General features: G+C 65.2%; 2 protein-coding genes across 4 annotated transcripts; one reads left to right on the forward strand and one right to left on the reverse strand.

Annotated features, from left to right (window-relative positions):
- Window positions 1–2,118: 2,118 nt before the first annotated feature.
- Window positions 2,119–7,003, forward strand: TLE6 (TLE family member 6, subcortical maternal complex member). The gene is made up of 15 exons (XM_058657639.1): window positions 2,119–2,204; window positions 2,291–2,336; window positions 2,780–2,821; window positions 3,786–3,836; window positions 3,913–4,183; window positions 4,291–4,319; window positions 4,489–4,561; window positions 4,654–4,727; window positions 4,805–4,842; window positions 5,041–5,278; window positions 5,372–5,622; window positions 6,206–6,347; window positions 6,458–6,608; window positions 6,730–6,806; window positions 6,899–7,003. Exons 1-15 carry the CDS (start codon window positions 2,119–2,121, stop codon window positions 7,001–7,003), a joined length of 1,674 nt encoding a protein of 557 aa, XP_058513622.1.
- A 5,215-nt stretch (window positions 7,004–12,218) lies between these two features.
- On the reverse strand, window positions 12,219–22,791 carry TLE2 (TLE family member 2, transcriptional corepressor). 3 transcript variants are annotated; one of them, XM_058657954.1, is made up of 20 exons: window positions 22,399–22,791; window positions 22,226–22,323; window positions 22,061–22,124; window positions 21,754–21,798; window positions 21,207–21,269; window positions 19,923–19,964; window positions 19,600–19,756; window positions 19,448–19,467; window positions 18,460–18,582; window positions 17,842–17,886; window positions 17,603–17,752; window positions 16,453–16,591; window positions 15,774–15,922; window positions 15,601–15,677; window positions 15,229–15,478; window positions 14,783–15,030; window positions 14,548–14,695; window positions 13,947–14,097; window positions 12,931–13,007; window positions 12,219–12,452 (listed from the first exon to the last, which is right to left on the reverse strand). In XM_058657954.1, exons 1-20 carry the CDS (start codon window positions 22,420–22,422, stop codon window positions 12,345–12,347), a joined length of 2,178 nt encoding a protein of 725 aa, XP_058513937.1. In that variant the 5' UTR covers window positions 22,423–22,791; the 3' UTR covers window positions 12,219–12,344. The 3 variants fall into 3 exon arrangements, with proteins under 3 accessions (XP_058513937.1, XP_058513936.1, XP_058513935.1); XM_058657953.1 differs by having other exon boundaries at window positions 19,600–19,753; window positions 19,890–19,964; XM_058657952.1 differs by having other exon boundaries at window positions 19,890–19,964.
- Window positions 22,792–22,899: the final 108 nt, after the last annotated feature.

A 22,899-nucleotide genomic window follows, 5' to 3' on the forward strand; every position in this document is an offset into this window, starting at 1 on the left:
ACTGGGGGAGAGCCTGAGTGACAGCACGGAGCCCCGCCCACACCGGGGGAGAGCCTGAGTGACAGCAGGCAGCCACTGTCGGGTCCACAAGGTCACCCAGCCAGGACTTCCGACTCCCAGCTAGGACCACTGCCCGCCCCCCTGCCTGCCTGCCTGGGCCTGGCCCCAGCACCGCCTGCTACAGCACCCCCATGTGCAGGAAGGGTCACCCCTGTGAGGGCCCGGGATGCGGCACAGTGGGGAAGGACACTGTCTGCGATGCCGGTTCAAGTTTAAAATTCCCTGAAAGGGGGGCTCCCTGCTGATGCTGCTGGGAAAGCAGAAGCTGGTCCCATGGCACCCCAGTCATGGGAGACCCAGATGGAGCTCCTGGCTCAGGCCTGGCCTCTCTGGTCGTTTGGGGAGTGGCCCACCACTTGAAAGCCCTTAACCCTCCCAGCCCAGCTGCGAGGCCCTTCCCACACTCTCCAGCCTGGCCCCCATGGCACCTGCCCCAGGTGTATGTGGTTTCGGCTGCTTGCATGAGCAGGAGGTGGCAGCCCCAGCCCTTAGTGCACCCTAGCTGACTCAGGGAGCTGTCCCCGCTCGCCCCCCGCACCTGGGAGGTGAAGTCATGCTGCTGCAGCTGGCGGCCCTCCTGCAGGTCCCAGCAGCGCACCGTGTTGTCCAGGCCGCCTGTCCACAGCCGGGTGACATCTGTGTAGCCTTGGAACTGCCTGGAAGGGCTCCACCATCTCCCCGCCACACAGGTCCCAGACCACAATGTGGCCAGACCTTGGTGTTGGAGCTGATTGCCAGGGCGTAGCAAGCGGGGGCCAAGGAGGTCAGCTTGATGCGGGGCGTGGGCGCTGCCAGGTCCCAGATGGAAAGGGTGCTAGCCTCGACACCCACAATCGGGCTCCAGCCATCCAGCTTGCAGGAGCGGATGTAGTTGTCTCTGTTCTGGGGTCGGGGAAGAGAAGAGGTGGGCTGGCCCCTGGGTGGGGTCCGGGAGCAGCCAGGACAGGGTCATGGGGCTCTGAGTTCTGCTCCTAGGCACAAGCCCCACCCAAGCCGGTCAGCTTGCTGATAGTGGCCTTCAGGTGCTGCCCTTATTGGGGAGGCTGTTTCCCACCTGTAGTTACTTCGAGACCTCGGGGTACAGGTGCAGGGGGCGTGGTCTGGGCTGAGAGGGGCGGAGCAAGGCAGGTCAAAATGCCGGCATGGGTGGGAGGGGAAGGAGGCGCTGGCTGGCTGAATCTGCTGGCCACTGGGACTTCCTGAGCCTGCACGCCTCACCAGGTTTGTGTGGACTCCCACGCTGGAAGGAAGGGTGCCAGGCAGAACCAAGGGCTGGCGGCGTCGGGGAGAGAGAAAGCAAGCATTTGCTTTCTGGGGTCCCGGAGGCCACCCTGCCCGCCCTTCCCTGGCCAAATTCTTCTCACCGCACAGGACCTCTCTTGGCCACTACCTGTCCCCTCGCTTCAAGAAGCTGTGCGAAACCGGGCTCGCCCATCCTGCGCTGTGTGCGGGCCCATCTTCCCTGCACCTTGGGGCCCCGGGGGACTCCTATGGCTGCCGGGCGGTAGGGTGTTTGGGGAGGACCTGGCCTGACTTTGTGCCTTGGGCCTGTAGGGTCAGCTTCATCTATGTGAGCCCTGGCTGCCGTGGTCTAGGAGGTGTGTGTGTGTGCGCATGTGTGGGGGGTGCTAGCTTTGTCACTGGGACCTGCCTTCCTGGTATCTGTAGGGTCTTTGGCCACACCGTGGACATGAGGACTCAGGAATTGCTTAGATCGGGGCAGACTCTCACCCTGGCTGCTAGCCAGGTAAGCAGGGCCCCAGCGTGGCGGTGAAGAGGGGCTGCTGGTGGCCACCTGTGCCTGGCCTCCCTGGCAGCAGCTAGAAGCAGTTAAAGCCCCTGGCTGCCTCACCTAGAGACACGCGTAAAAGCCGACAGGTGCATCCAGTAGCCCCTGGTTGCAGGGAAACGCCCCCTCTGCAGTGTGCTGAGGACAGGTTCTGAGAGGGCTCGACGCCCCTACACCCAACCCTGGGGGTGGTCAGACCCCAGGTGGGGTGCCTCTTGGGTAGGTGGGGTTTGCAGCTGCCCGCCTGGCTGGCCCCGCCCCATCTCACCATGGAACTCCTGCCCACTGCCCACCAGGAACTGCCCGTCCGGAATGGTCGGATCATGGTGGACGAGCTCCAGCAGCAGCTTCCCAAGTGAGGGGCGCTCCAGGGCTGGAGAGCGGGCGGCTGAGGGGAGGGGAGTGCTCCAGCCCGCTGTCTGTCCCTGCTCCGTCCCGCAGATTATCACTGAAGGTGACGGCACTGTTGGAGAACATTTACTACTTCGTAAGTGGCAGGGGAGCTGGGGAAGGGTCAGCCCTGTGTGCCGTCTGCCTCACCGCTTTCTAGAGCGTTCCAGAAGGCTCCCTAACCCCAGTGTTGTACAAGGGACCCTAGGAAACGGTTGAGGCCTTGCAAACACAGCTGATAGGGCTGAAGAACTCATGTTTTCCTGCTCTGGAAACTTGGCGGAAAGGCAGCGTGAGAGATGGACAGTTTAACAGGTCCTCCATGCGCTGGCTCACTCCCCACATGGCAGCAACAGCCAGAGCTAGGCGAGCCAGAAACCGGGAGCCAGGAGCCCTGTCCAGGTCCCCTACGGGGGAGCAGGCCCCAGCACTCAGGCTTTCCTGGTTCTGCAGGTGTGGGTGGAGAGCGTGGCGCCCAGGGCCTCATGGGGCTCGGCCCCTACCCCTGCTCCCTGGTGACCTCTGTCCTTCCCCCTGTAGTGCCACAATGTCCGGCGTGACCTCCAGGAGTTCCGGGAGCTGGTGAGCTGCCCAGCTGGGTCACCCCCCTCCAGGGAGCACACGGGGAGTGGGGGGCACCTGTACCCAGAGCCCAATGGGTCCCCCGTCCTCAGGGGGCCAGGGCTCTTGCATGGGTCAGCTGCTTCAGCTCAGAAGGGCCGGCGTTTGTCCCTGGATGCCACGGGCTGGGGTGTGTGGCTGCCACAGGCTGGGAGGGGTGTGTGTGTACGCATAGGTGGGGGTTGCAGCGTGTGCAGGCCCCCCTGCTTCCTCCAGGATGCCCAGCCAGCCGGCCACAACGCGCCCTCCTGCCACCTGGCCTCCTTCCTGCCAAGCTGCTGGCCGGGCCAGCTGTGAATGGCAGGCAGCCAGGGCCATGTCTGCGCCTTAGCAGGGGCCTGGTGTGGGGAGCAGGGGGAGGGCCAGGAAGCCACTGGAACATGGTGATTCATTCATCCAGTCTTTATCCAGTGCCTGAGTGCCAAGGGCTGTCGCGGGTACCAGGATGCCCCAGCCGAGCGCCTTTGGGGTGAGGGGAGTGTGTCCGTCATGGGGGCCTGTCCCCCCATGGGATCTGTCAGGGGCCTGGGTGGACATGGTTCAGCGGCTGAGGGGGTCAGGTGAGGTTACAGCCAGGGGTTACCTGGGTCAGACCTAAGCCAGGAGCTCCATCTGGGTTTCCTGTGGGTACGGGACCCTCACTGCTGCCCCCACAGCAGGGAGCCAGACCAGAAGTGGACTGGAGCCCACCCAGAGGGACGTCGGGGGGGGGGTCTCAGCTTCTGCCCCTCCCCCTCCTGCAGATGCTGGGCCCAGGGGTGGTGCCCTTGGGCGGGCAGACTGGCAGGCAGAGGATGCTTGGGCTGGCAGACTGGCAGGCAGAGGATGCGATCTGCTGGGTGACTGCCCCCGGCGGCCCTGGCTCTGCGTGGGGTGTCCCCCGTGCACCCCTGGACTTGACCCTGACCCTGTCCACCCTCCTCAGATGGACAACTTCTCCGAACTCCTCAAGGCCTGCGACATCCCGTCACTGGAGGTAATGTACTGAGCCCCCGGGGGGTGGGGGGCAAGTCCCCAAGCCTCTCGTGACACCCCTCCCCCCTGCCCCACAGCCCGGGGTGGCCATCCCCTCGCCCAGCATCAGTGATGACACAGACCAGGTGGTACCTGACCTGGTGCCCGAGTCGGAGCCAAGCAGCCCCGAGGCCGCCCAGGAGGTGGACTTCGAAGCCGTAGCGAGAAGCAAACTATCGTCCGACTGGCCAGACCTGGCCTGGGCCCAGGACAGTGAGCCCTGGCTTTGGCAGGATGTGCTCAGCTGGCAGCTGTGGCGGGTGTTGGCAGGACCTGGCCAAGGTAGAGACAAGGAACCCAGGGACCTGAGTGAGTGTCCCGGGGTGCAAGGGGCAGGGCTGGGGGCTGGAGGGGCCTCAGGCAGCACTGTGATCGTCCCCCACCCTGCTGTCCCCCCACTTCCCGCCTCTCTGCAGCCCCAGAGAAGGAGGAGGAACTGGGACTGGTGAGTGAACTGGATCACCGGGACCCTGTGGGCTGCCTGGGCTGGGACACACAGCAGAACTTGACACTAACCTTGGCAAGAAGTGGGGTCCCCGGGCAGTGCCTGTTCAGGCCACCTGAGCTGCCAGTCGGGCAGTGGGCCTGACTCAGGCCTCCGTGTCTGAGGGCAGGAGGACCATGAGCTGGAATCTTGCGACTTGGGCACCAGGGCCAAAGATGTCAGGGCCAAGGACACCAACTCGCGTAAGCTTCATTGGGAGTGCGAAGGGGCCGACGGCTCAGCCCTAGGGCCACCCCTGTGCTCACTGCCCTGCTGGGCCACTGCCTCTCCCCAGCTCCCCAGCCCCCGGAGACCTCCAGCTCCTCTGAGGAATCCCCAGACACCCGAGCAAGCCCGGGCCTGTCCGACGTAAGACCCGGGGCTATAGAGGTGGGGGCAGGTGCACGGGAGTGGATGGGGCAGCTGTGCTCTCCCCCCACCTGCAGGAGCCCGTGGGGAAGGTCCAGCGGCTGCTGAAGCTGCTGTGAGTGTGGGCTAGGTTGGGGAGCTCCCTGAGGAGGGCGGGACTATGGGAGGAGGCCTCCCCCAGATGGGGCAGGGATGACGGGTGGGCAGGAGTTGGCCCTCAGGAGACAGAGCCTTCCAGGCAGGAAGGGGAGTGGGCAGAGGACCCCCCCCAAACCTGCCATCAGGCAGGTCACCCCAAGCCTCCCCTCTCAAGCTCCTGGGACCCCGAAGACTTTGAAGGTGCCGACCGGCGATGCTGGCGCCTGGGGGTCCCGAGCAGGCTGGACAAGAGGTGGACGCTGCTTCATGGGGAGCCAGTGCTGGCTGTGGGGGTGAGCAGCTTCACTCGGCACGCCTTCACCTGCGGCCGGGCCGGCATCAAGGTGTGGAGCCTCGCGGGCCCGGGGGTCGAGGCCCGGCTCCCAGAGAGCTGCTTGTTCCCGCCAGCACAGGTGAAGGGCAGCTGGGCATGTTGCCAAGGTGGGGGTCTGGGGAAGTGGACACTCGGCGGCGAGTGGACACTCACGACTGCCCTGACCCCGCAGAGCTGCGAGGCCTACCTGCGCACCTGCCTGCTCACCTCCAATAACAGGAGCCTGCTCGCAGGTGGCCACAGCCTGACCAGCGTGAGCATGTGGGACCTGGCGGCACCCTCCCTGCGGATCTCACACCAGCTGCCTTGTGCAGGCTATACCTGCCAGGCCCTGGCCGCCAACCTGGATGAAAACCTGGCTTTCGCCAGCTTCACCGATGGCACGGTCAGGATCTGGGACCTGCGCAGTCAGAGCGTGGTCAGGTGCGCCCAGAGCAGGGTCCTTCCCTCACACCCCAGCAGCCTTAGCCCCCAGTGTGCTCTGCCCTGCCAACTCACTCCCAGCATGCCCTGCTGCCCTCATGCCCAGCAGCCCTCACTCCCAGCATGCCCTGCCAACTCTCCAGCAGCCCTCACTCCCAGCATGCCCTGCTGCCTCACTCCCAGCATTCTTGAGCCCGAACTGGAGACAGCAGGAAGCATGGTGTCATTGCCCACATTCGCTGGCCTCAGTTTGTGCCTGTGGCCAGGTGGTTGACATACACAAGGGTTCTGGGGAGGGAAGAGTTGCACGAGCTCGTGGCGCCCGCATCAAGGTCGCCGTGCATGTGGGAGGGATACAGGGCAGCCCCAGCCTCGTCGCTGGTCCCAGAAGGTGGGTCTGGCGGCTGTGCAAGCTGTGTCCTTCCACTTCCCAGCGCATGTGAACTAGAGCTGCCCAGGGTGCAGCTCTGGGATCCCATGTCACGTCAGAGCCCTGGGTACCCTGGGGCGAGCTGGGAGGGTGCAGAGGTGGCCACGGGCAGACAGATGCTGGACACTCAGCCCCACTCCGCCCTCACTGCAGGGACTTCCACGGGCCGCCCCACAGTGCCAAGAGCCTGGTGGTGAAGGCCCAGCAGGTGTGGACAGGAGGCCTGGATGCCTGCTTGCGGGGATGGGACTTCCGCGCCCCAGCCGAGCCCCTGCAGTGGCCCACGGAGTCTCAGGTCTGGGGGTCCAGGGTTGTTCCGAGGGGCACTATGGGGAGGGGTGGGGTCTGCGCTATTCAGGAGACAGGCGGTCGCTCACCCAAGCTGCTGTCCATGTGCCCCCTCAGATCATGAGCCTGGCCCACTGCCCCAACGAGGACGGAGTGGTCCTAGGCCTGGCCAGCGGCGAGCAGTGGCTGCATCCAACCAAGAGCGGCAAGATGTGTTTGCTGGGCAGCCAGGAGAGTCCCATCCTTGGCCTCAAGTTCTCCCCGTTTGGTAGGCAGCTGGGCTGGGGGGCTTGCATCCGCTGTACACAGTCTAGCTTCGTGCCCAGCCCCGCCCTGTCCACCTCGCTGTGCCACCTGCGGCCAGCACCCTACCCCGTTTCTCCTACCAGGCCGGTGGTGGGTGAGTGTGGACACTGAGGGCCTGATCAGCGTCTGCTCCATGCCCCTGGGAGCCAAGGTGGTCCAGGTAGGGTGCAGGGTGTAGCCTGGGTGGGTGCCGGGCTCGTGCCGGGTAGGCGCCGCCCCCACCCCTCAGCTCGCACCCTGTCTCCCACCCAGGTGCCCGAAAACTCGTCCACCATGTGCTGTGACGTGTGTAGCAACAGCTCCCTGGTGGCCGCGGGGACCGGGGACTGCGCTTTCGTGTACCAGGTCGCCTACTGAGTGGCTGCCCCCCGCCATGGGCTCCGGCCCCTGTAATGAGCCTTGAGGGGTTGACGGGGTCTTGTCGACACTGTGAGGTTTAAGTTCGGGGTCTCAGGTCTTTGCTGTGGGTCACGAGGAATAAAGCATTCAACAGAAGGCAAGAGGGGTTCCATGCTGGCCCGGGGGAGGATGGCTCGCCTGTGGTCGCCCTGCCTGGGCCCAGTCCAGCCCCGGGCCTCTGGGGGTGGGTGCTGTGCCCATCAAAGCTATCTTTAGGCCAGAGCCAGGAATGCCAGGGCTTGAGTGGGTGGGGGCAAGGGTTGGCCCTTCCCATGGTGGGAACCCCAAGGCCTAGGGGCCACAGACAGAGCAGAAGGACAGATGCGTGCCTGGGTCACTTGCAGTGCCCCCACCCAAAGCTGCCCCCAGGAGGCAGCACATGCAGGCCCAGGGCTTGGGCCCCTGCACCCAGTGGGAGACCCAGATGGAGCTCCTGGCTTCAGCCGCTCAGCCCTGGCCGCTGGGGGCACCTGGGGAGTTGCCCAGCAGGTGGGGGCTCTGTGAGCAGCCAGGGGGCCAGCTGTGACTGTTGTCACTTGGTAATGGACAGAGGTCGGCCACCAGGTTCCCTCACCTGCACCTGTCTGTGGTGACCAGGGACTCCGAGCATGCCCCGCTGCCCTGGCAGAGAGCCCCTGAGACAGCACCCTGAGGCAGCACCCTGAGGCAGCTGTGATCAATGTTTATTTGCATCCAGGAAGGGCAGGAGGGAGGCCCTGCGATCCTTCAATCTCCACTTCCCTTCTGCCAACCATGCTTTGGGGGTGTGGAGAAGGGCTGTCTTTGGGGACGTCTAAAAAGATGAGGCTCAGGCAGCCTCAGGGTACAGGACGCCTGTGTGAGGCCACCAAGCGTCCCCCCAGCTTGACAGCAGGTGCCAGGCAGGACAATGTCCCAGTCCCACCCAGGGCGCCCGCGACAAGTTCCGGTCCTGTACAGCAGAAGGAAGTTGGGTGGCCTGGGTATGTGCCCGTGGGCACGAGTGTGGAAGCTCAGGAATACACCCTGCCCCAGCACCCATCAAGCAGGGGGTGGCCTCACCATGCCCCCCAGCCAGCCTGGGGGTGACATCACACGTGATGGCATGAGGACGCAGCCACAAAGACCCGCCCCATAGATGGCGACAGAGACCATGAGTTAGCCCCAACCGACCTCAGAGGGTTGTTTTCCGTTTTTGTTTTGAATTTGAGAAGCAGAGACAGCCAGGGAAGAGGAGAGCTCCCCTCTGATTCAGGGTCCCCCCCCCAACTTCCCCAGAGGCTGGAACAGCCTGAAAAGGAGGGGAGGGGACTGGGGGCAGGAGCTGCACTGGGGTCAGCGTGACCACCCCCCACACAGCGAGCCGGACCCAGAGCTGACCCGGGGCTGACAGTGACTGGTAGGGATGGCAGAGGTGGAGATGGAAGCCGGCACTGTGCCTGGGCCAGGTGCCCGAGCACAAATGCAGAGGCGGGGAGTCCACACAGCTCCCTGGGGTCCCCTCTCGACCCTGCACTGCTTGTGGGGGACATGCAGTGTGGTGTGTGTGTTTGGAATCCACTTCCCTCCTGGTTGCTCACCACGGCACCCCTGCACCCATGGGGGAGACCCGGATGGAGCTCCTGGCTGCTGTCATCAGCCTGGCCTGGCCCAGCTCCGGCCGTGGCGGCCATCGGGTGACCCACTGGACAGACTCTGAAGAGGCAGAAGGGTCGGTCAGGTCAGCCGGCCATGCGAGAGCCGCTCAGACCTTGGCCCTTCCTCCACGTCATCGCCGGAGGTGCCTCGCCAGGTAGGGAGCACGCCTGACCGTGTCCACTCCACAGCAGCATGAGGCCCCGCCCACCAGCCTCCAGACCCCGCCCTCTGATGCTCCGCCCCTCACAGACCACCCCCACAAAGGCTCCAGGTCCCGCCCCTCTCCAGCTCCTGTGTGCAGGGGAGGCCAGGGTGGCGCAGGCCAGTGGAGGGCACAGAGGCCCGGGCAGCGCCCCAGGGATCCCAGCATGGGCACAGCACAGAACTCAGCCGGTGCCAGGGAGCCTGAGTGGGCTGCTTCCTGCCTGTGGGCCCTGCAGGTACAACCATTCCCATCCTCCCCTCCCCTAACCCAGCTCAGTGCCCTGCCCAGCCCGGGGCCGCTGGGAGAGGCAGGGCTGGCCAGGGTTCTGTTGGCATCCCCTCTTGCCTCTGTCTGGAGTTTTGTAGTATGTTTCCTTTATTGAAAGATGTATTTATTTTTATTGGAAAGTCAGATATACAGAGAAGACGATCTTCCATCTGCTGATTCACTCCCCAAGTGGCCACAACGGCTGGAGCCAAACTGATCCAAAGCCAGGAGCCAGGAGCTTCCTCCAGGTCTCCCACGCGGGTGCAGGGTCCCATGGCTTTGCGCTGTCCTTCACTGCTTTCCCAGGCCACAGGCAGAGAGCTGGATGGGAAGTGGAGCAGCCGGGACTCGAACCGGCGTCCCTGTGGGATGCTGGCACTGCAGACTGGGGATTAACCTGTAAAGCCAGCATGCGGGTCCCCTGAGACTTTGTTTCAAAGCAGCCCTGGGCCAGGAAGCAGTGGGGACCCTGTCCTCCGGTACAGCCCGATGGCTCCCCCACCCCAACCCCTGCCTCTCCAGGTGTCCCAGCCAAGCTTCAAATCCCTGCACACCCCCATCCTGACCAGCAGCCCCCCACACAGTGGGGGAGGAGAAAGACGAAGAGCAGAGGGTCCCGGTAACAGAGCCTGCTTCCGGGAAGGCCCACGGAGTGCCAGAGGAACAGACCGGCCTTGGCTGTGACCCCACAGCTTAGCCACAAAACCCTGGTTCCTGGGGCGAGATGTTTTCATCGTGGTTCCCAGGGGCAAAGCACCTGTTCTGGGGGGGGTGGGTTTCTGTCCCAGATCATAAGGGATGGGGGAGAGTCCTACCAGGGGACCCCAGTGAGGAGGGGGCTACATAGCAGGAGACCAGGGAGGAAAAGGAGGGGGTGGGGTTGAGGTGTAGCTCTCCCAGAGCAGGGCCTGTGTCCCTGGCAGCTGAGAAGGTCGCCTACAGCCCAGCACTCTATGCTCTTCTCTAATACCCCCTTTCCCCAGCAACGCCACAAAGGGTCAGAGACCAGCCCCTCTCCCAGTCCTGCCCAGGGTGACCCTGGCCATGCCCACAGTTGCCCCAGGCCCCGCACACACCTGCCCATGGGGCATCGGAAGTCCCCCGTCTGAGAAACCCACCCCACCTGCATCTAGTCCATCCCCCACACCGTTTGCTCCTCGCTGCTGGGACTGCAAGGGTTACAGGAGAGGCTCTGTGCTCACTGAATGACAGCCAGGCTGGAGGGCCAGGCACAGCTGGCCAATGGGCGCCGGTGGGCCGTGACACACGTGGGCCAGCAGCCTGGCGATTGGTGGGTGCCGCTTGCCAGCCCACGTGCGGACCCAGGGAGCAGGCCTCGGGGTACAGGTGCAGGGGGCGGGGCCTGGTGTGAGGGGTGGGGCCAGGCTGCACCTGCTGGCCCCTGGCTCCCTGGGCCTGCACCCTTGCCAGGCCTGTGGGCTCCTGCGCTGCAAGGAAGGCTGCCAGGCAGAACCAAGGGCTGGCGGTGTTGGGGAGAAAAAAAGCATTTGCTTTCTGGGGTCCCGGAGGCCACCCCGCCCGCCCTTCTCTGGCCAAGTTCTCTTCACTACATGGGACCTCTCTGACCACTACCTGTCCCCACGCTTCAAGAAGCTGTGTGAAACTAGGCTGGCCCATCCTGCGCTGTGTGCAGGCCCATCTTCCCTGCGCCTCAGGGCCGGGGGGATTCTTGTGGTTGCTGGGCTGTAAGGTGTTTGGGGAGGACCTGGCCTGACTTTGTGCCTTGGGCCTGTAGGGTCAGCTCCTCCATCCCGGGGGCCCTGGGCTCTTGCATGGGTCAGCTGCTTCTGCTCAGAAGGGCCGGCGTTTGTCCCTGGATGCCACGGGCTGGGGTGTGTGTGGCTGCCACAGGCTGGGGTGTCTGTGTGCACGCACAGGTGGGGGTTGCAGCATCTGCAGGCCTCCCTGCTTCCTCCAGGATGCCCAGCCAGCCGGCCACAACGCGCCCTCCTGCCACCTGGCCTCCTTCCTGCCGGGCTGCTGGCCGGGCCAGCTGTGAATGGCAGGCAGCCAGGGCCATGTCTGCGCCTTAGCAGGGGCCTGGTGTGGGGAGCAGGGGGAGGGCCAGGAAGCCACTGGAACATGGTGATTCATTCATCCAGTCTTTATCCAGTGCCTGAGTGCCAAGGGCTGTCGCGGGTACCAGGATGCCCCAGCCGAGCGCCCTTGGGGTGAGGGGAGTGTGTCCATCATGGGGGCCTGTCCCCCCCATGGGATCTGTCAGGGGCCTGGGTGGACATGGTTCAGCGGCTGAGGGGGGTCAGGTGAGGTTACAGTCAGGGGGTACCTGGGACAGGCAGGCTCGTAGGTGTGAATGGTGCAGGGACGGGCTTGCCCAGGGAGGACTTGAGTGTTGGGCCCTGTGGGCAGGAGCTGATTCCAGTGGATCCTTGGCACCTGGGGTGGGGAGGCAGAGGGCCCTGCAGCAGCGGGCCCCTCCCCCAGCCCTCTGCCTCCCTTCTGCTTGGGCTGTGCTGCTCAGAGCCACCCTCCCCAGGGAGGCCTGGGAGATGGCAGCAGCACGGCACGGGAGCGCAGTAAAGTGCCGCTAAATTGCACATTAACAAGCCGGGGTGCGAGGGGGAGGACTCCCCTGAGCTTTCTCTGCAGCCAGGTAGACGGGCTCAGCTGGCGGTGTGGGGGGTACACAGCCCCAGGAGGTCAGGGCTGAGTTACGGGGCTCCCAGGAGTACCCCACACCCAGGCCCCTGCAGTGGCCCCCCCAGCTGCCCCTCCCACCCAGCCTCCTGCGGTGCCACCAGAAGGCAGCACATGGGTTGGGCTCCTGCACCCTGTGGGAGACCCAGAAGGAGCTCCTGGCTTCAGCGGCTCAGCCCTGGCTGCGGGGGCACCCGGGGAGCCGCCCAGCAGGTGGGGGCTCTGTGAGCAGCCCGGGGTGGGGGGCAGCTGTGGTTGTCATCAGTTGGTGCTGGAAGGACAGAGACCGCCCCCCCCAGGGTCCCCTCAGGCCTTGTCTGCACCTGTCTGTGGTGACCAGGGACTCCAAGCATGCCCCGCTGCCCTGGCAGAGAGCCCCTGTGCCAGCATCCCGAGTGGCTGTGATCAATATGTTTATTATCCATCCAGCAGGGCGGGAGGGAGGCGGAGGGACATGGGGGGCCGGGCTGTGGCCATGGGGCACCCAGGAGGGCAGGGCTGTGGCCGGGGGCGCTTGGGTGGGGACAGTCCTCAGTACACGACTTCGTACACCGTGGCCTTCTTGTCCCCTGAGCCCGTGACAATGTACTTGTTGTTCCTGGAGATGTCACAGCTGAGGACGGAGGAGGACTCCTTGGACTGTGAGAGGGGGAGAGTTAGAGGGGGTGGGGCACAGCCGAGCGTTCCCATCGTGGGTTACTATGTGGGTTCAAAGTAGGGGGGTTGGGGAGACGGAGTGGGAAGACAGGACAAGCGAGGAAACGCTTTCTGGAGAAAGACCCAGAAAATTAGAGGAAGAGACGGCAAGACAGAGGGAGGCAACATTGCCCAGAGCAGAAGGGGCGAGCTGGCAGCAGCGGGCGCACCCACCCACGGAGCCACAGGTTTCCCACAAGTGCTCCAGCGAGGTGGACCCCCGAGGCCAGCGGGCTGAGGGGTACCCTTTCTTCTATGGGAACCACTCCCGGGACGTCTGAGGCAAGGCAGAGGGTGCTGGGTCCCTGGGACAGGCAGGAGTGGGAGGGGACGGAGCTCCAGGCTGGGGAGAGAAGGTTCTAGAAGCCAGGGCAAGGTGCAGAGAGGTGTTCAGGGCAGGGACCCCCTCTCCAGCCCCAACCTGGAAGATGCTGGCCCCGTACGGCGTCCTCCACGCATTCAGCAGGTTGTCTTTCCCAGTGCTCACGAACCAGCGGCCTGCAGGACACAGTGAGCCGGGGCGGTGGGCTGGAGTAGAGGCCTGGGCCCGCAGCCGGCCCTCTGCACCTGCCGGCCCTGTGGAGAGCAAGGGGCCTCTCTCTGCCTCTACAATTACAGTTACAATTTATATCCCAGGCCAAGGACTGTGGGGCAACCGTGTGAGCTGTTGCCTGTAATGCCACCATCCCGTATCGGAGCCAGTTTGAGTCCCAGCTGCTCCATCTCCTGTCCAGCTCATGCGGAGAACGGTCCAAGGGCTTGGGCCCTGACCGCATACGGGAGACCTGGAGGAAGCTCCTGGCTCCCGATCAGCACAGCTCTGGCTGTTGCAGCCATTTGGGGAGTTAGCCAACACTTGGAAGAACTCTCTAACTTCCTTGTTCAAATAAATTTCCAAAAATGTCTTAGGCTATCACTGTACTGCAGCACATAAGGCCATGGCCTGTAGTGCCGGCTCCACAGAGGAGCGCTGGTTCGAGTCCTGGCTGCTCCACCTGCCATCTGACTCCCTGCTAGCGCACCAGGGGAAGCAAGCAATAGAGGCCACTGCCCCTGCTGTGGCCCGGCCCGGGGCTGAGGCCTCCTGAGGGCAGAACCCACAGAGGAACAGCTCTGTGTCCGTAACTGCCTGTGGGGCGTATCCTTGAGGTCGGCCTGGGTCCCCATCACACACAGGTGCTGGGGAGGGGTGGGCGAAGATGGCATCACCGTGTCTCAGCCTAAGCTGCAGTGGGCACTGGGAGGGCCTCACCTGCGCGGTGGCCCATGCTCACTCATGTGCGATTCCCAAACCTGCAGCACCCTGGGGTCCCTGAGTCCTCGGGTGGAGGGACCACAGGCCCCGCCCCCACCAGGGAAGAGCCTGAGTGACAGCATGGAGCCCCGCCCACACACCCAGGGGTGAGCCTGAGTGACAGCATGGAGTCCCGCCCTCACCGCAGGACGCGAACTTGAGTGACAGCACGCAGCTCTCATGCAGGTGCAGCTGGTACTTCTCCGGCTTCCGCACGTGCAGGATCTCCACGTTGCTACTCTCCATGCCCACAGCCAGCCAGTCCTGGTTGGGGCAGTGCCCCAGCGAGAAAATCTGGGCCAGAGGAGAGGGGACACGGGGAGAGGCCATGTGGGGTGTGTACGTTCCCACAAGCCCCCCCCCCCGTGTGGTCCCCATTTATCCACTGGCAGGGAGGGTGGGGAGGCCGGCAGGGACAATCGCCCCCTACAGCAGATGGCCGAAGCCGGGCGAGGCAGCCAGCGCTCAAGGTCACCCAGCCAGGACTTCCGACTGCCAGCTAACACCGTTGCCTGCTCCCACCGCCTTCCTGCCTGCCTGGGCCTGGCCCGGCCCCAGCAATGCCTGCTACAGGACCCCCGTATGCAGGAAGGGCCATCTGTGTGAAGGTCCTCTCTAGGCTTCGCTGGCGCCTGTCCCCCCAGGTCAACAACTCCCCCAGATGTGTGTCCCTTGGACACAACAGCAGCTGGCAACCCCAAACCTTAGGCCTCCCCGAGCTGACCCAGGGAGCTGCCCCCGCACCTGGGAGGTGAAGTCATGCTGCTGCAGCTGGCGGCCCTCCCGCAGGTCCCAGCAGCGCACCGTGTTGTCCAGTCCTCCCGTCCACAGCCGGGTGCCATAGTCGGAGATGTCAATGCAACTGGCACCATCCGTGTGGCCCTGGAACTGCCTGGAAGGGCAGGAGCCACTGGGCTCCGGCGCCGCCCCCAGCCGCCTGGCTGCCCATGCTGCCCGCCCACCTTGCCACGCATCCCACCTGACCATGGTCTGGTTCTGCAGGTCCCAGACCACGATGTTACCGTCGCTGCAGCAGGAGAAGCAGACCTTGGCGTCGGGGCTGACGGCCAGGGCGTAGCAAGCGGGGGCCGAGGAGGTCAGCTCTGCCTTGATGCGGGGCGTGGGCGCTGCCAGGTCCCAGATGGACAGGGTGCTGGCCTCACCGCCCACAATCAGGCTCCGGCCATCAGGTAACAGCTTGCAGGAGCGGATGTAGTTGTCTCTGTTCTGGGGTCGGGGAAGAGAAAAGGTGGGCTGGCCCCTGGGTGGGATCTGGGAGCAGCCAGGACAAGGTCATGGGGCTCTGAGTTCTGCCCCTTTGAACATAAGCCCCGCCCCCAGGATACAAGCCCCGCCCCTAGGGCACAAGCCCCACCCCATGCCCCTGGATCACCCCAAAACCCCCCTGAACTCCCCGGCCCTCACCAGGCAGTCGAGCTGGGCCACGGGTGTCTTGGCGCCAGGCTGGCCCACGTCCCAGACCTTGACACAGCCCTTGCCCCCGGTGTAGACATGCTGCGTGGAGCCGCTGATGGTGACGGCGCAAACCACCTCTCCATGGGCCAGCGTGTGTACCTGCCGGGCGTGCCGCGGGATGCCGGCTCCCACGAGCGCATCAGATGGAAAGGGCACGGGCTGCACCTGCCCATCAGCGGACACATGGAAGGAGTAGGCCCTGGGGGCAGGGGCCAGGGACAGGAGGCCAGTGTGACGCACCCAGGGTGGCCTGGTGCCTGCTGTGTGGCCCATCAGGCCCCCTCCACGCTGCGTCCACCTACAGTACAACCCGGTACTCACGGCTTCCCACCAGGGATGCTGCTGGGCAGAGGGGAGATGGACGAGCCGCGGAGGTGCGGGTGGGATTCAAAGGCCATCTGGCGGAAGGCAGAGAGGGCATCAGGGGCTGTGGCAATCACAGCCGTGTCCTCCCCGACCCCGTCCTGCAGAGGCCCACCCTGGCCAGCACTCACCATGGGGGAGCGTCCATATAGCACGGAACTGCTGACCTGCGGGGACAGGTGGAGGCTGACGTAGGCACCGGGCACCGAGAGGTCCCCATGGGAGCCGAGGCTGAAGGATGCGGTGAAGGAGCTAGGCACGGTCAGGGGGCTCCGCAGGGCTGAACGACAAGAACAGGGGTCGGGACTCCAGGCTGGACAGCCGGAGCTCGCCCCACTGCTGGGAGGGGCATGCAACTGTGCCTGGGGGTGCTCACCTGGGGCCTGGACACACACACACACACACTCACGACTCCCCCAGCTGGTCAACCAGCCCTACATCTGACAGCTGGGCCTCCTTGTCCCAAGCCCTGTGGCTTCCGAGAGGCAGATAAGCCCACAGACATCCACCTGCTTTCTGCCGGGTCACTCTCCACTTGTCCTCAACAGCTGGGGGCCTGCAGCATGGCCGGGTCTCCCCACTTCCCACAGCTACCTCCCCCCAGAAGCCTGGACTCGCAGCCTGAGGGGTCTCGACAGCCAGGGGCAATGCCTGCCCATGGGGATGCTGGGACACCCCCTCCTCTTCGAAACTCCTTAGCTTGGTTTGGAAGCCCCAGAAGCAAGTCCCACTGGAAGCTGTCCCCGACCGGGGCCTGGCTGCCTCCATACCCCCATGCTCAGTCTCTCTGCCCGACAGGGGGCTCCTCACCGAGGCTGTCGGTGGATGGCGTGGGCTTGGTGGCCAGCTGGCACAGGTGAGCAGCCGAGCTGGGCCCGGGCGTGGGCGCGTCCTGGGGCGGGGAAGAGTCACAGGACTTGGAGGCGGGCGTACCGGTGGGCAGATCGTTCTGGGGTGGAAACACAGGACAGAGGGGCCTCAGGGCTGTGGGGGGGTTACCCTGTGTGCCCGGCCCCTCGTGCTGACAAGGACTGAAACTGGATGCCCTGGGTTACAGACCCCCTCCCCAACTGGGGGCATGGAGAGTCCCCAGTTCCCGACCTAGGGGCAGGCCTGGCACAGCCCGGTCCTCTGTCTGCCCCACTTGGCATGTCCAGGTGTGCGTACCCACACCCCCCCGCCCCCAGCCACCAGTCACAGCACAGGGCGCTTACTGCAGGCCTAGCCGCCCCAGCCTCCTCTGAAGGTCTTCCCAGAACTGGAGCCCCAACCCTTGGCGGCTGCCATGGCAACCTGGGGGGCGGGGAGGCCTGGAAACCGACAGGGCAGCTCCCGGAGAGGGCAAGGCTTGGAGGGGGGAGAACGTGGGGAGGGGGGCACGCAGCTGGCGTGGGAGGGTTCCACCTCTGGGACAGCCTAGGCCTGCCCACTGCCTTCAAGGTCCCTGATGCCTGCCTGGGGTCGCCACAGCCTCCCTGGGCACACTGAGGCCCCTGATGGCTGCCTGGGGTCGCCACAGCCTCCCCAGACACGCCCAGACATCTCTTTATTTCAAAGGCACCTGCTGGTCACTGGGCAGACGCCCATAAGGGCCAGGGATGGCCTGGGCCAAAGCCAGCAGCCCAGAGCTCCATGCACAGCTCCCCTCCAGGCCCCAGCACTTGGGTGGGCAGGGAAGGTTCCCGCGGACCCTGACAGCGGCAGGCCATGCCCCGCGCCTGGGGGACGCACATGGAGCTCCAGGCTCCCGGCTTCGGCACACCCAGGGAAGAGAAGCAATCTGGCCCAGCATCACAAACCTTACCCCAAAGTTGCTTCTGGGGACGACCAAGCCAGGCACCAAAACATCACCAGGAAACCGCAGGCGATGCCTGCCGCCCGACAATGGGATGGCGACCGTTTCTAGGCCCCCCCACCAGGAGAAAGAACGTCTGTTTCAAGGCGTGCCCCCCCTTCCTACCAGGACAAGCTCCTTAGCTCTGGGGAGCGGAGAGCCGAGGCTGGAGGCCAGGGAGGCTGGGCTGTCCACTAGGTCCCGGCGGGCGGGCACGCAAAGGGGCACCTTGCCACAGGGGGTGGTCGCCGGGCTGGGGGGCTCCGAGGGCTGGTCCTAGATGTAAGGGGGTACCACTGAGGCACAGGGGACTCTGCCTTCACAGGACCCCTGCCCACCCGGAGGCCCCCTCCCGCCACACTCACCTCGTCCACCACCAGGTTGTAGTCACTCTTGTCCTCCTCACTCTCCTGGGAGAGGGGGAGAACGCGCTGGGCAAGGTGTACCCCACCCGGGGCCCTAACACCCTCTCCCGGGGCAGCTGTCACTGCTGGGGGCGGGATCGGCTGCCCAGCAGCAGACTCAGGTTTGAGCCCCAAACCAAAGCTGAGACCAGCCCCACACTTAGCTCTGCTCTGTGAGAACCAGGGGGTGGGGGCGGGCAAGGGGTGTCCTACCCCACCCCGATGGCTGCAGCCTAGCCCCACGCAGGGCGGGGCGACTGCAGAGGACGCTACTGCGACTTTATCAGGACTCTGATGGGGCACTAGCTCTGGGGAGGCAGTCAGGGAGGGCTTCCTGCAGGAGGTGGCATCCAGCAGTCCTCCAATATAGAAACTGGCTTCTGAGAGGGGGGGAGGGGAAGGAAACGAGGGGGATGGAGGAGGGAGGGAGGGGGAAAGGAGGAGGGAAGGGTAGGGGCTGCAGCTACAGTGGGAAGTCGGGCACCCGTGGGCCTCCTCATATTGGCCAAGCACCCCAAGAACAACCAGGAGCTGCGGCAGGCCAGGCCAAGCCAGCTCTGGAAGGCCCCCCCAGCTCACATAAGTTCCCGACACCTCCTTGTCGTCCGCCCTCGGCTTGCTGCTGCTGCCCGGGCCACCCGGCCGTTCCTCCTCCACCAGGCTCTCCGGAGGCGAGGGTGACGCACTCCGTGGAGACGGAGGCTGTGCAGGCAGGGACAGAGCTCAGGGGCCGGGGGAAGAGGGATGCGGGGAGCTGGGGGGATCCCCGCTGCTGCACCCGGTGCCTCCAGCTGGGCCCTGCCCTCCCGAGGGGGCCCTGGAGGCCCAGTTCCCTGGCATGCACACACCCGGCACCCGCCTGACCTAGTGCTGGCCCGTGTGGGCACTCGGGAAGTGACCCAGCGGATGAAGTATCACATGCTCTCTTTAGCGCTCCCTCCCTCCTCCCTCTGTGTTTCAAATAAACAAAAACAATCCTGTCGGTAATTCCTCCTGCTCAAAGGTTCAGGCCGGGCAGAAGGCTCGGATGCTCCCTGACTGGCCCTGGTGCTCCCTGACTGGCCCTGGTGCTCCCTGGCTGGGCCCTGGTGCTCCCTGACTGGGCCCTGGTGCTCCCTGACTGGTCCTGGTTCTCCCTGGCTGGCCCTGGTGCTCCCTAGTTAGGCCCCGGTGCTCCCTGGACGACCCCCTTGCTCCCTGGTTGGCCCCGGTGCTCCCTGATTGGCCCCAATGCTCCCTGGTTGGCCCTGGTACTCCCTAGTCAGGCCCTGGTGTTCCCTGGTTGGCCCTGGTGCTCCCTGACTGGCCCTGGTGCTCCATGGTTGGCCCCGGTGCTCCATGGTTGGCCCCAGTGCTCCCTGGCTGGGCCTGGTACTCCCTGGCTGGGCCCTGGTGCTCCCTGGCTGGTCCCATCAAGGTCAAGATGGAAAAATGCAACAAAATCCCCGCTCAGGGGTGTTTGCACTTATAGGAAGGCTCCAGGGCAGAGGGAGAGAGGCTGGCTGGGAGCCCCGCCCACTCAGGGCCCCCACCTCAAAGCCCCCAAACACAGTGGATCTCCACTTACCCTGCTGGAGCCTCTCTCCACTGGCAGGTTCAGGGGAGCAAAGAGAGAGAGAGAGAGGGGAGAGTCGACTCGCACAGAACCCCCCACAGCAGCAACCAGCCTGCAAGCCACCCCCCCACACACACAATCACTACCCTAACCGCCCCACTCACCTCTGGCTGCCTGGGCCTCTGTACCCGCGCGCTCCTCCTTGGCAGCCGCCAGCTGGGCCTGGGCGGCCAGGGCTCCCGACAGCGCCAGCAGCCCGGCCGGGCGTGGGGTGAGGGGTACGGTGGGGGCGTGGTGGGCCAGCGGCTGGAGCTGTTGCTGCTGGAGCGGGGCGGGGGGAGGTGTGTGTGAAGGTGGACAGGGCTGGCCACGCCTCCCCCCTCAATGCCCTCCCGCCTACCGCTGCCTGGGTGGGCAGGGGTGTCTCTGTGCCACAGGGGCCTGGAAGACTCACCCCGATGAGGCTGTTTAGTTCTCCTACAGTCACCTGCTTGGCGCGCTCCACGGCCTGCAGCACCTGCTGCTGATGCTGGGGAAGGGGCAGGGGGGACAACAGGCGCTGAGCCCAGCGGCCAGGGGCGGGGGGACAAGGGGACAGGTGCTGAGCCAGTGGGCAGGGGGGACGACAGGCGCTGAGCCCAGCGGCCGGGGGGACGAGGGGACAGGCGCTGAGCCCAGCTGCAGCAGTGTGCTAACATGGGACACCAACTCCACAGACCAAACGAAAGTCAGGAGCCAGGTGCCTGTGCCAGGCTTTCCCAGTCGTCTTCTGTGGGCAGCTGGGGCGAGGAACACAGCCAGGCTGACCCAGGCAAGCTCCAGCACCGGGCGCGAGGGGCCCAGCCAGCGGCGTCTTGTGAGCTACGCCAAAGGCTGCCTGCACTAATCAACCTCTTATCACTTTATAGACACTTCACGGCCTCAGTCCCCTGCAGGGCAGGAGATGCCAGCTGCGGCTATGCCAACACAGCTGACGGCACGGGGGCATGTGGACGCCAGTTCCTATCCCAGCTGCTCCACTTCCCATCCAGCTCCCTGCTTGTGGCCCGGAAAAGTAGTGGGGGATGGCCAGAAGCCCTGGGACCCTGCTCCCACTTGGGAGACCTGGAGGAAGTTCCTGGCTCCTGGCTCCGGCCTGGCCCAGCCCTAGCTGTTCATTTAGGAAGTGAGCCAGCAGATGGAAAAATCTTTCTGGGACTCTGCTTTTCAAACAAACAGATCTTTAAAAAAAAGAAAAATCACTTTGTTGGCACAGTTCCGAGAGGGCCGGCTTCAGCCTGTGCACCTCCGTGGTGCCTGGCCCAGCAGCTCGCTGGGTGCACCTGTAGTCTCCACGGGTCTCCATCCTCCCCAGAGGCCACCTGGGCCTCAGCCACCACGGTGCACCCCGCAGGCTGCCCTGCGTGACACCCCGCTCCTGGGCCGGGTGGGGCCCTGAAACACAATGCTGGACTTTCTCTGTTGTTACCTTCCAGCTTTCAGACAACTCCTGTCCCCTGCCCGAGGCTCCGGGGAGGCCTGAACACATCCCGCCCCGTGGGCCAACCTTGCACCGGGACACACAACTGAAGCTGCTTCCAGAACCTTCTCTATGTTCCAAAGTCACACTGCAGTCCCCAGCTGCTGGAACCCCCACTCCCCCAAGCAGCCCAATGCCAGGACCTGGGGATGGGGTCGGGGCGGGGGGGTCGGCACTACAGCTCATAGCCCAGGCAGAGAGAAGGGGGAAGGTCCTGGTCTCCCCTCCCCTTATCCGACTTGTGCCCCTCACCTCCTGCGTCAGAAAGGGGATGATCTGGGCGCAAATCCCACTCAGGCGCTTCACAATTTCAGCCTGGAAGGAGGACATGGGCTGGGGGTGTGGACGGTCCACGTGCTGCCCTCCACAGCCCGCCATCCTGGGCATCTGTTGGCTGAGGCGGCAGGCTCGGTGCCCAGGCCTTGCCCCATCCATCCTTCTGCCCATGGCCCCGGCTCTGAGTAGGGGACCCCGGTGTCTTTGCAGCCCTTCCGAGCTCTCCTAGAGCCTCCCCAGCTCTGGAGGCACCTGCGGGCCTCCCACCCCCAGGGCTAGCTCAGGGACCCTAAAGGCCTCAGCACCTCCTATCCCGGGGCGGGGGTGGGGGGCGTGGAGCTCAGAGCTTCCAGTCCAGCTCAGGATCCCGAGGGCTATGATGGGAGTCGGGTGAACCCCAGAAAATGCCAGGCAGCCACAGCAGCCTCTGGTGTGTGTGTGTGTGTGTGTGTGTGGAAGGGGGCAGGTTCAAATCAACAGGGACCACCCCCAACAGCCCGAGCCTGGCCCCGCCCCCAAGCACCTGTTTGTGCATCTCAATGTTGAGCCCGTAGGACATCTCATAGTACTGCAAGGGAGAAGGAAGGCAGCTGGGGTGGCCTGGACCACGCAGGACACCAGCCCCCCACGTCGTGGGGACTGTGTCCCCTCGGGGGCGGCCAGGGGGTGTCCAGCACTTTCCCAGAGGCAGTGGGAGGCTGGCTCCACAGGGACCCCAGGGCCACGGGCAGCCTGCAGGGCCAGCTGGCCCCAGGCACAGGCAGGAAGAACGAGGCTGGCCAACCAGCCTGGCCCGCTGGGGGTGGGGGGGCGGGTAACACGACTCGCACCATCACATAATGTCGCTGCATCTCCGTCTTCTCGCTCGCCAGCTTCTCACATTCCAGTTTGAGACTGCGGGGAGAGAGGGCAGAGGGTCCCCCGGTTTCCCAAGTGAGGGTTCGAGCCTCCCCCTGGGGGCGCGCTCCCCTTCACCCCTGCCCCACCGCCCGCACCTGTGGTACTGGGCCTGCAAGAACTGGAATTCCTCTTTGATGCGGTCGCAGATCTCCAAGACGGAGAACTTGAAGGGCTGGCCCGACTGCAGCGGGGTCTACGGAAGAGGAGGTTTTAGGGGTCCCGAGCGTCTTGTGCCCCCAGCCCCGCAGCCCCAGGCGCCCTCACTCACCGGGTGCCGGCCTTGGGGGTACATCCTGCAGTCGGCTTCCAGAAGCTCCCCCCCTCCAGCAGCGCCGCCACCGTCACCGCCGCCGCCGCAGCTGGACAATGTGGGGAGGCGAGGGGGGCGCGCGGCCGTGGGAGTGCGGGGGAGGCCGGGGTGGGTGAGGGGATCAGAGGAAGAAGAAGAAGAAGAAAAAGAAGGAGGGGCAGGGGTCCTGGAGTCCTGGAGTCCCTGCCTCGGCGGGCGCGCACCCCGCACTCCGGTGGCACGCGCGAGCGCGCCCGGGCGGCCGCGACCCTCCCCGGGCCGGGCGCAGGCGGCGCGGAAGGCGCGGAAGGCGCGGGGCTCGGCGGGGACCGGGGATCGGGGACCCGGGCGCCCCGCGAGGAGCCGCCTCCCTCCGGCGGGACTCGGCTGGGAGCCGCGGGCTCAGTCGCCTTAAGGTGGCGCCGCGCGCGCCGCGCCCCCCGCCCCTGCTCCTGCGCGCCCCGCGGCGGCAACTTTGTC

The sequence above is a fragment of the Ochotona princeps genome, chromosome 33 (assembly GCF_030435755.1).
Source record: "Ochotona princeps isolate mOchPri1 chromosome 33, mOchPri1.hap1, whole genome shotgun sequence".
Taxonomy (NCBI): domain Eukaryota; kingdom Metazoa; phylum Chordata; class Mammalia; order Lagomorpha; family Ochotonidae; genus Ochotona; species Ochotona princeps.

Bases quoted from the DNA above. Each gene is read 5' to 3' on its own strand.
- TLE2 (XM_058657952.1), bottom strand. From the start codon at position 22,422: ATGTACCCCCAAGGCCGGCACCCG. The intron at 16,592-17,602 runs GTAGGAAGGGGG...TTTCCACCCCAG, and splicing joins GAGCTAAGGAGCTTGTCCTG to AACGATCTGCCCACCGGTAC. The intron at 15,923-16,452 runs GTGAGGAGCCCC...CTTGTCGTTCAG, and splicing joins GCCATCCACCGACAGCCTCG to CCCTGCGGAGCCCCCTGACC.
- TLE6 (XM_058657639.1), top strand. From the start codon at position 2,119: ATGGAACTCCTGCCCACTGCCCACCAGGAACTGCCCGTCCGGAATGGT. The intron at 4,184-4,290 runs GTGAGTGTCCCG...GCCTCTCTGCAG, and splicing joins CAAGGAACCCAGGGACCTGA to CCCCAGAGAAGGAGGAGGAA. The intron at 4,843-5,040 runs GTGAGTGTGGGC...TCCCCTCTCAAG, and splicing joins CAGCGGCTGCTGAAGCTGCT to CTCCTGGGACCCCGAAGACT.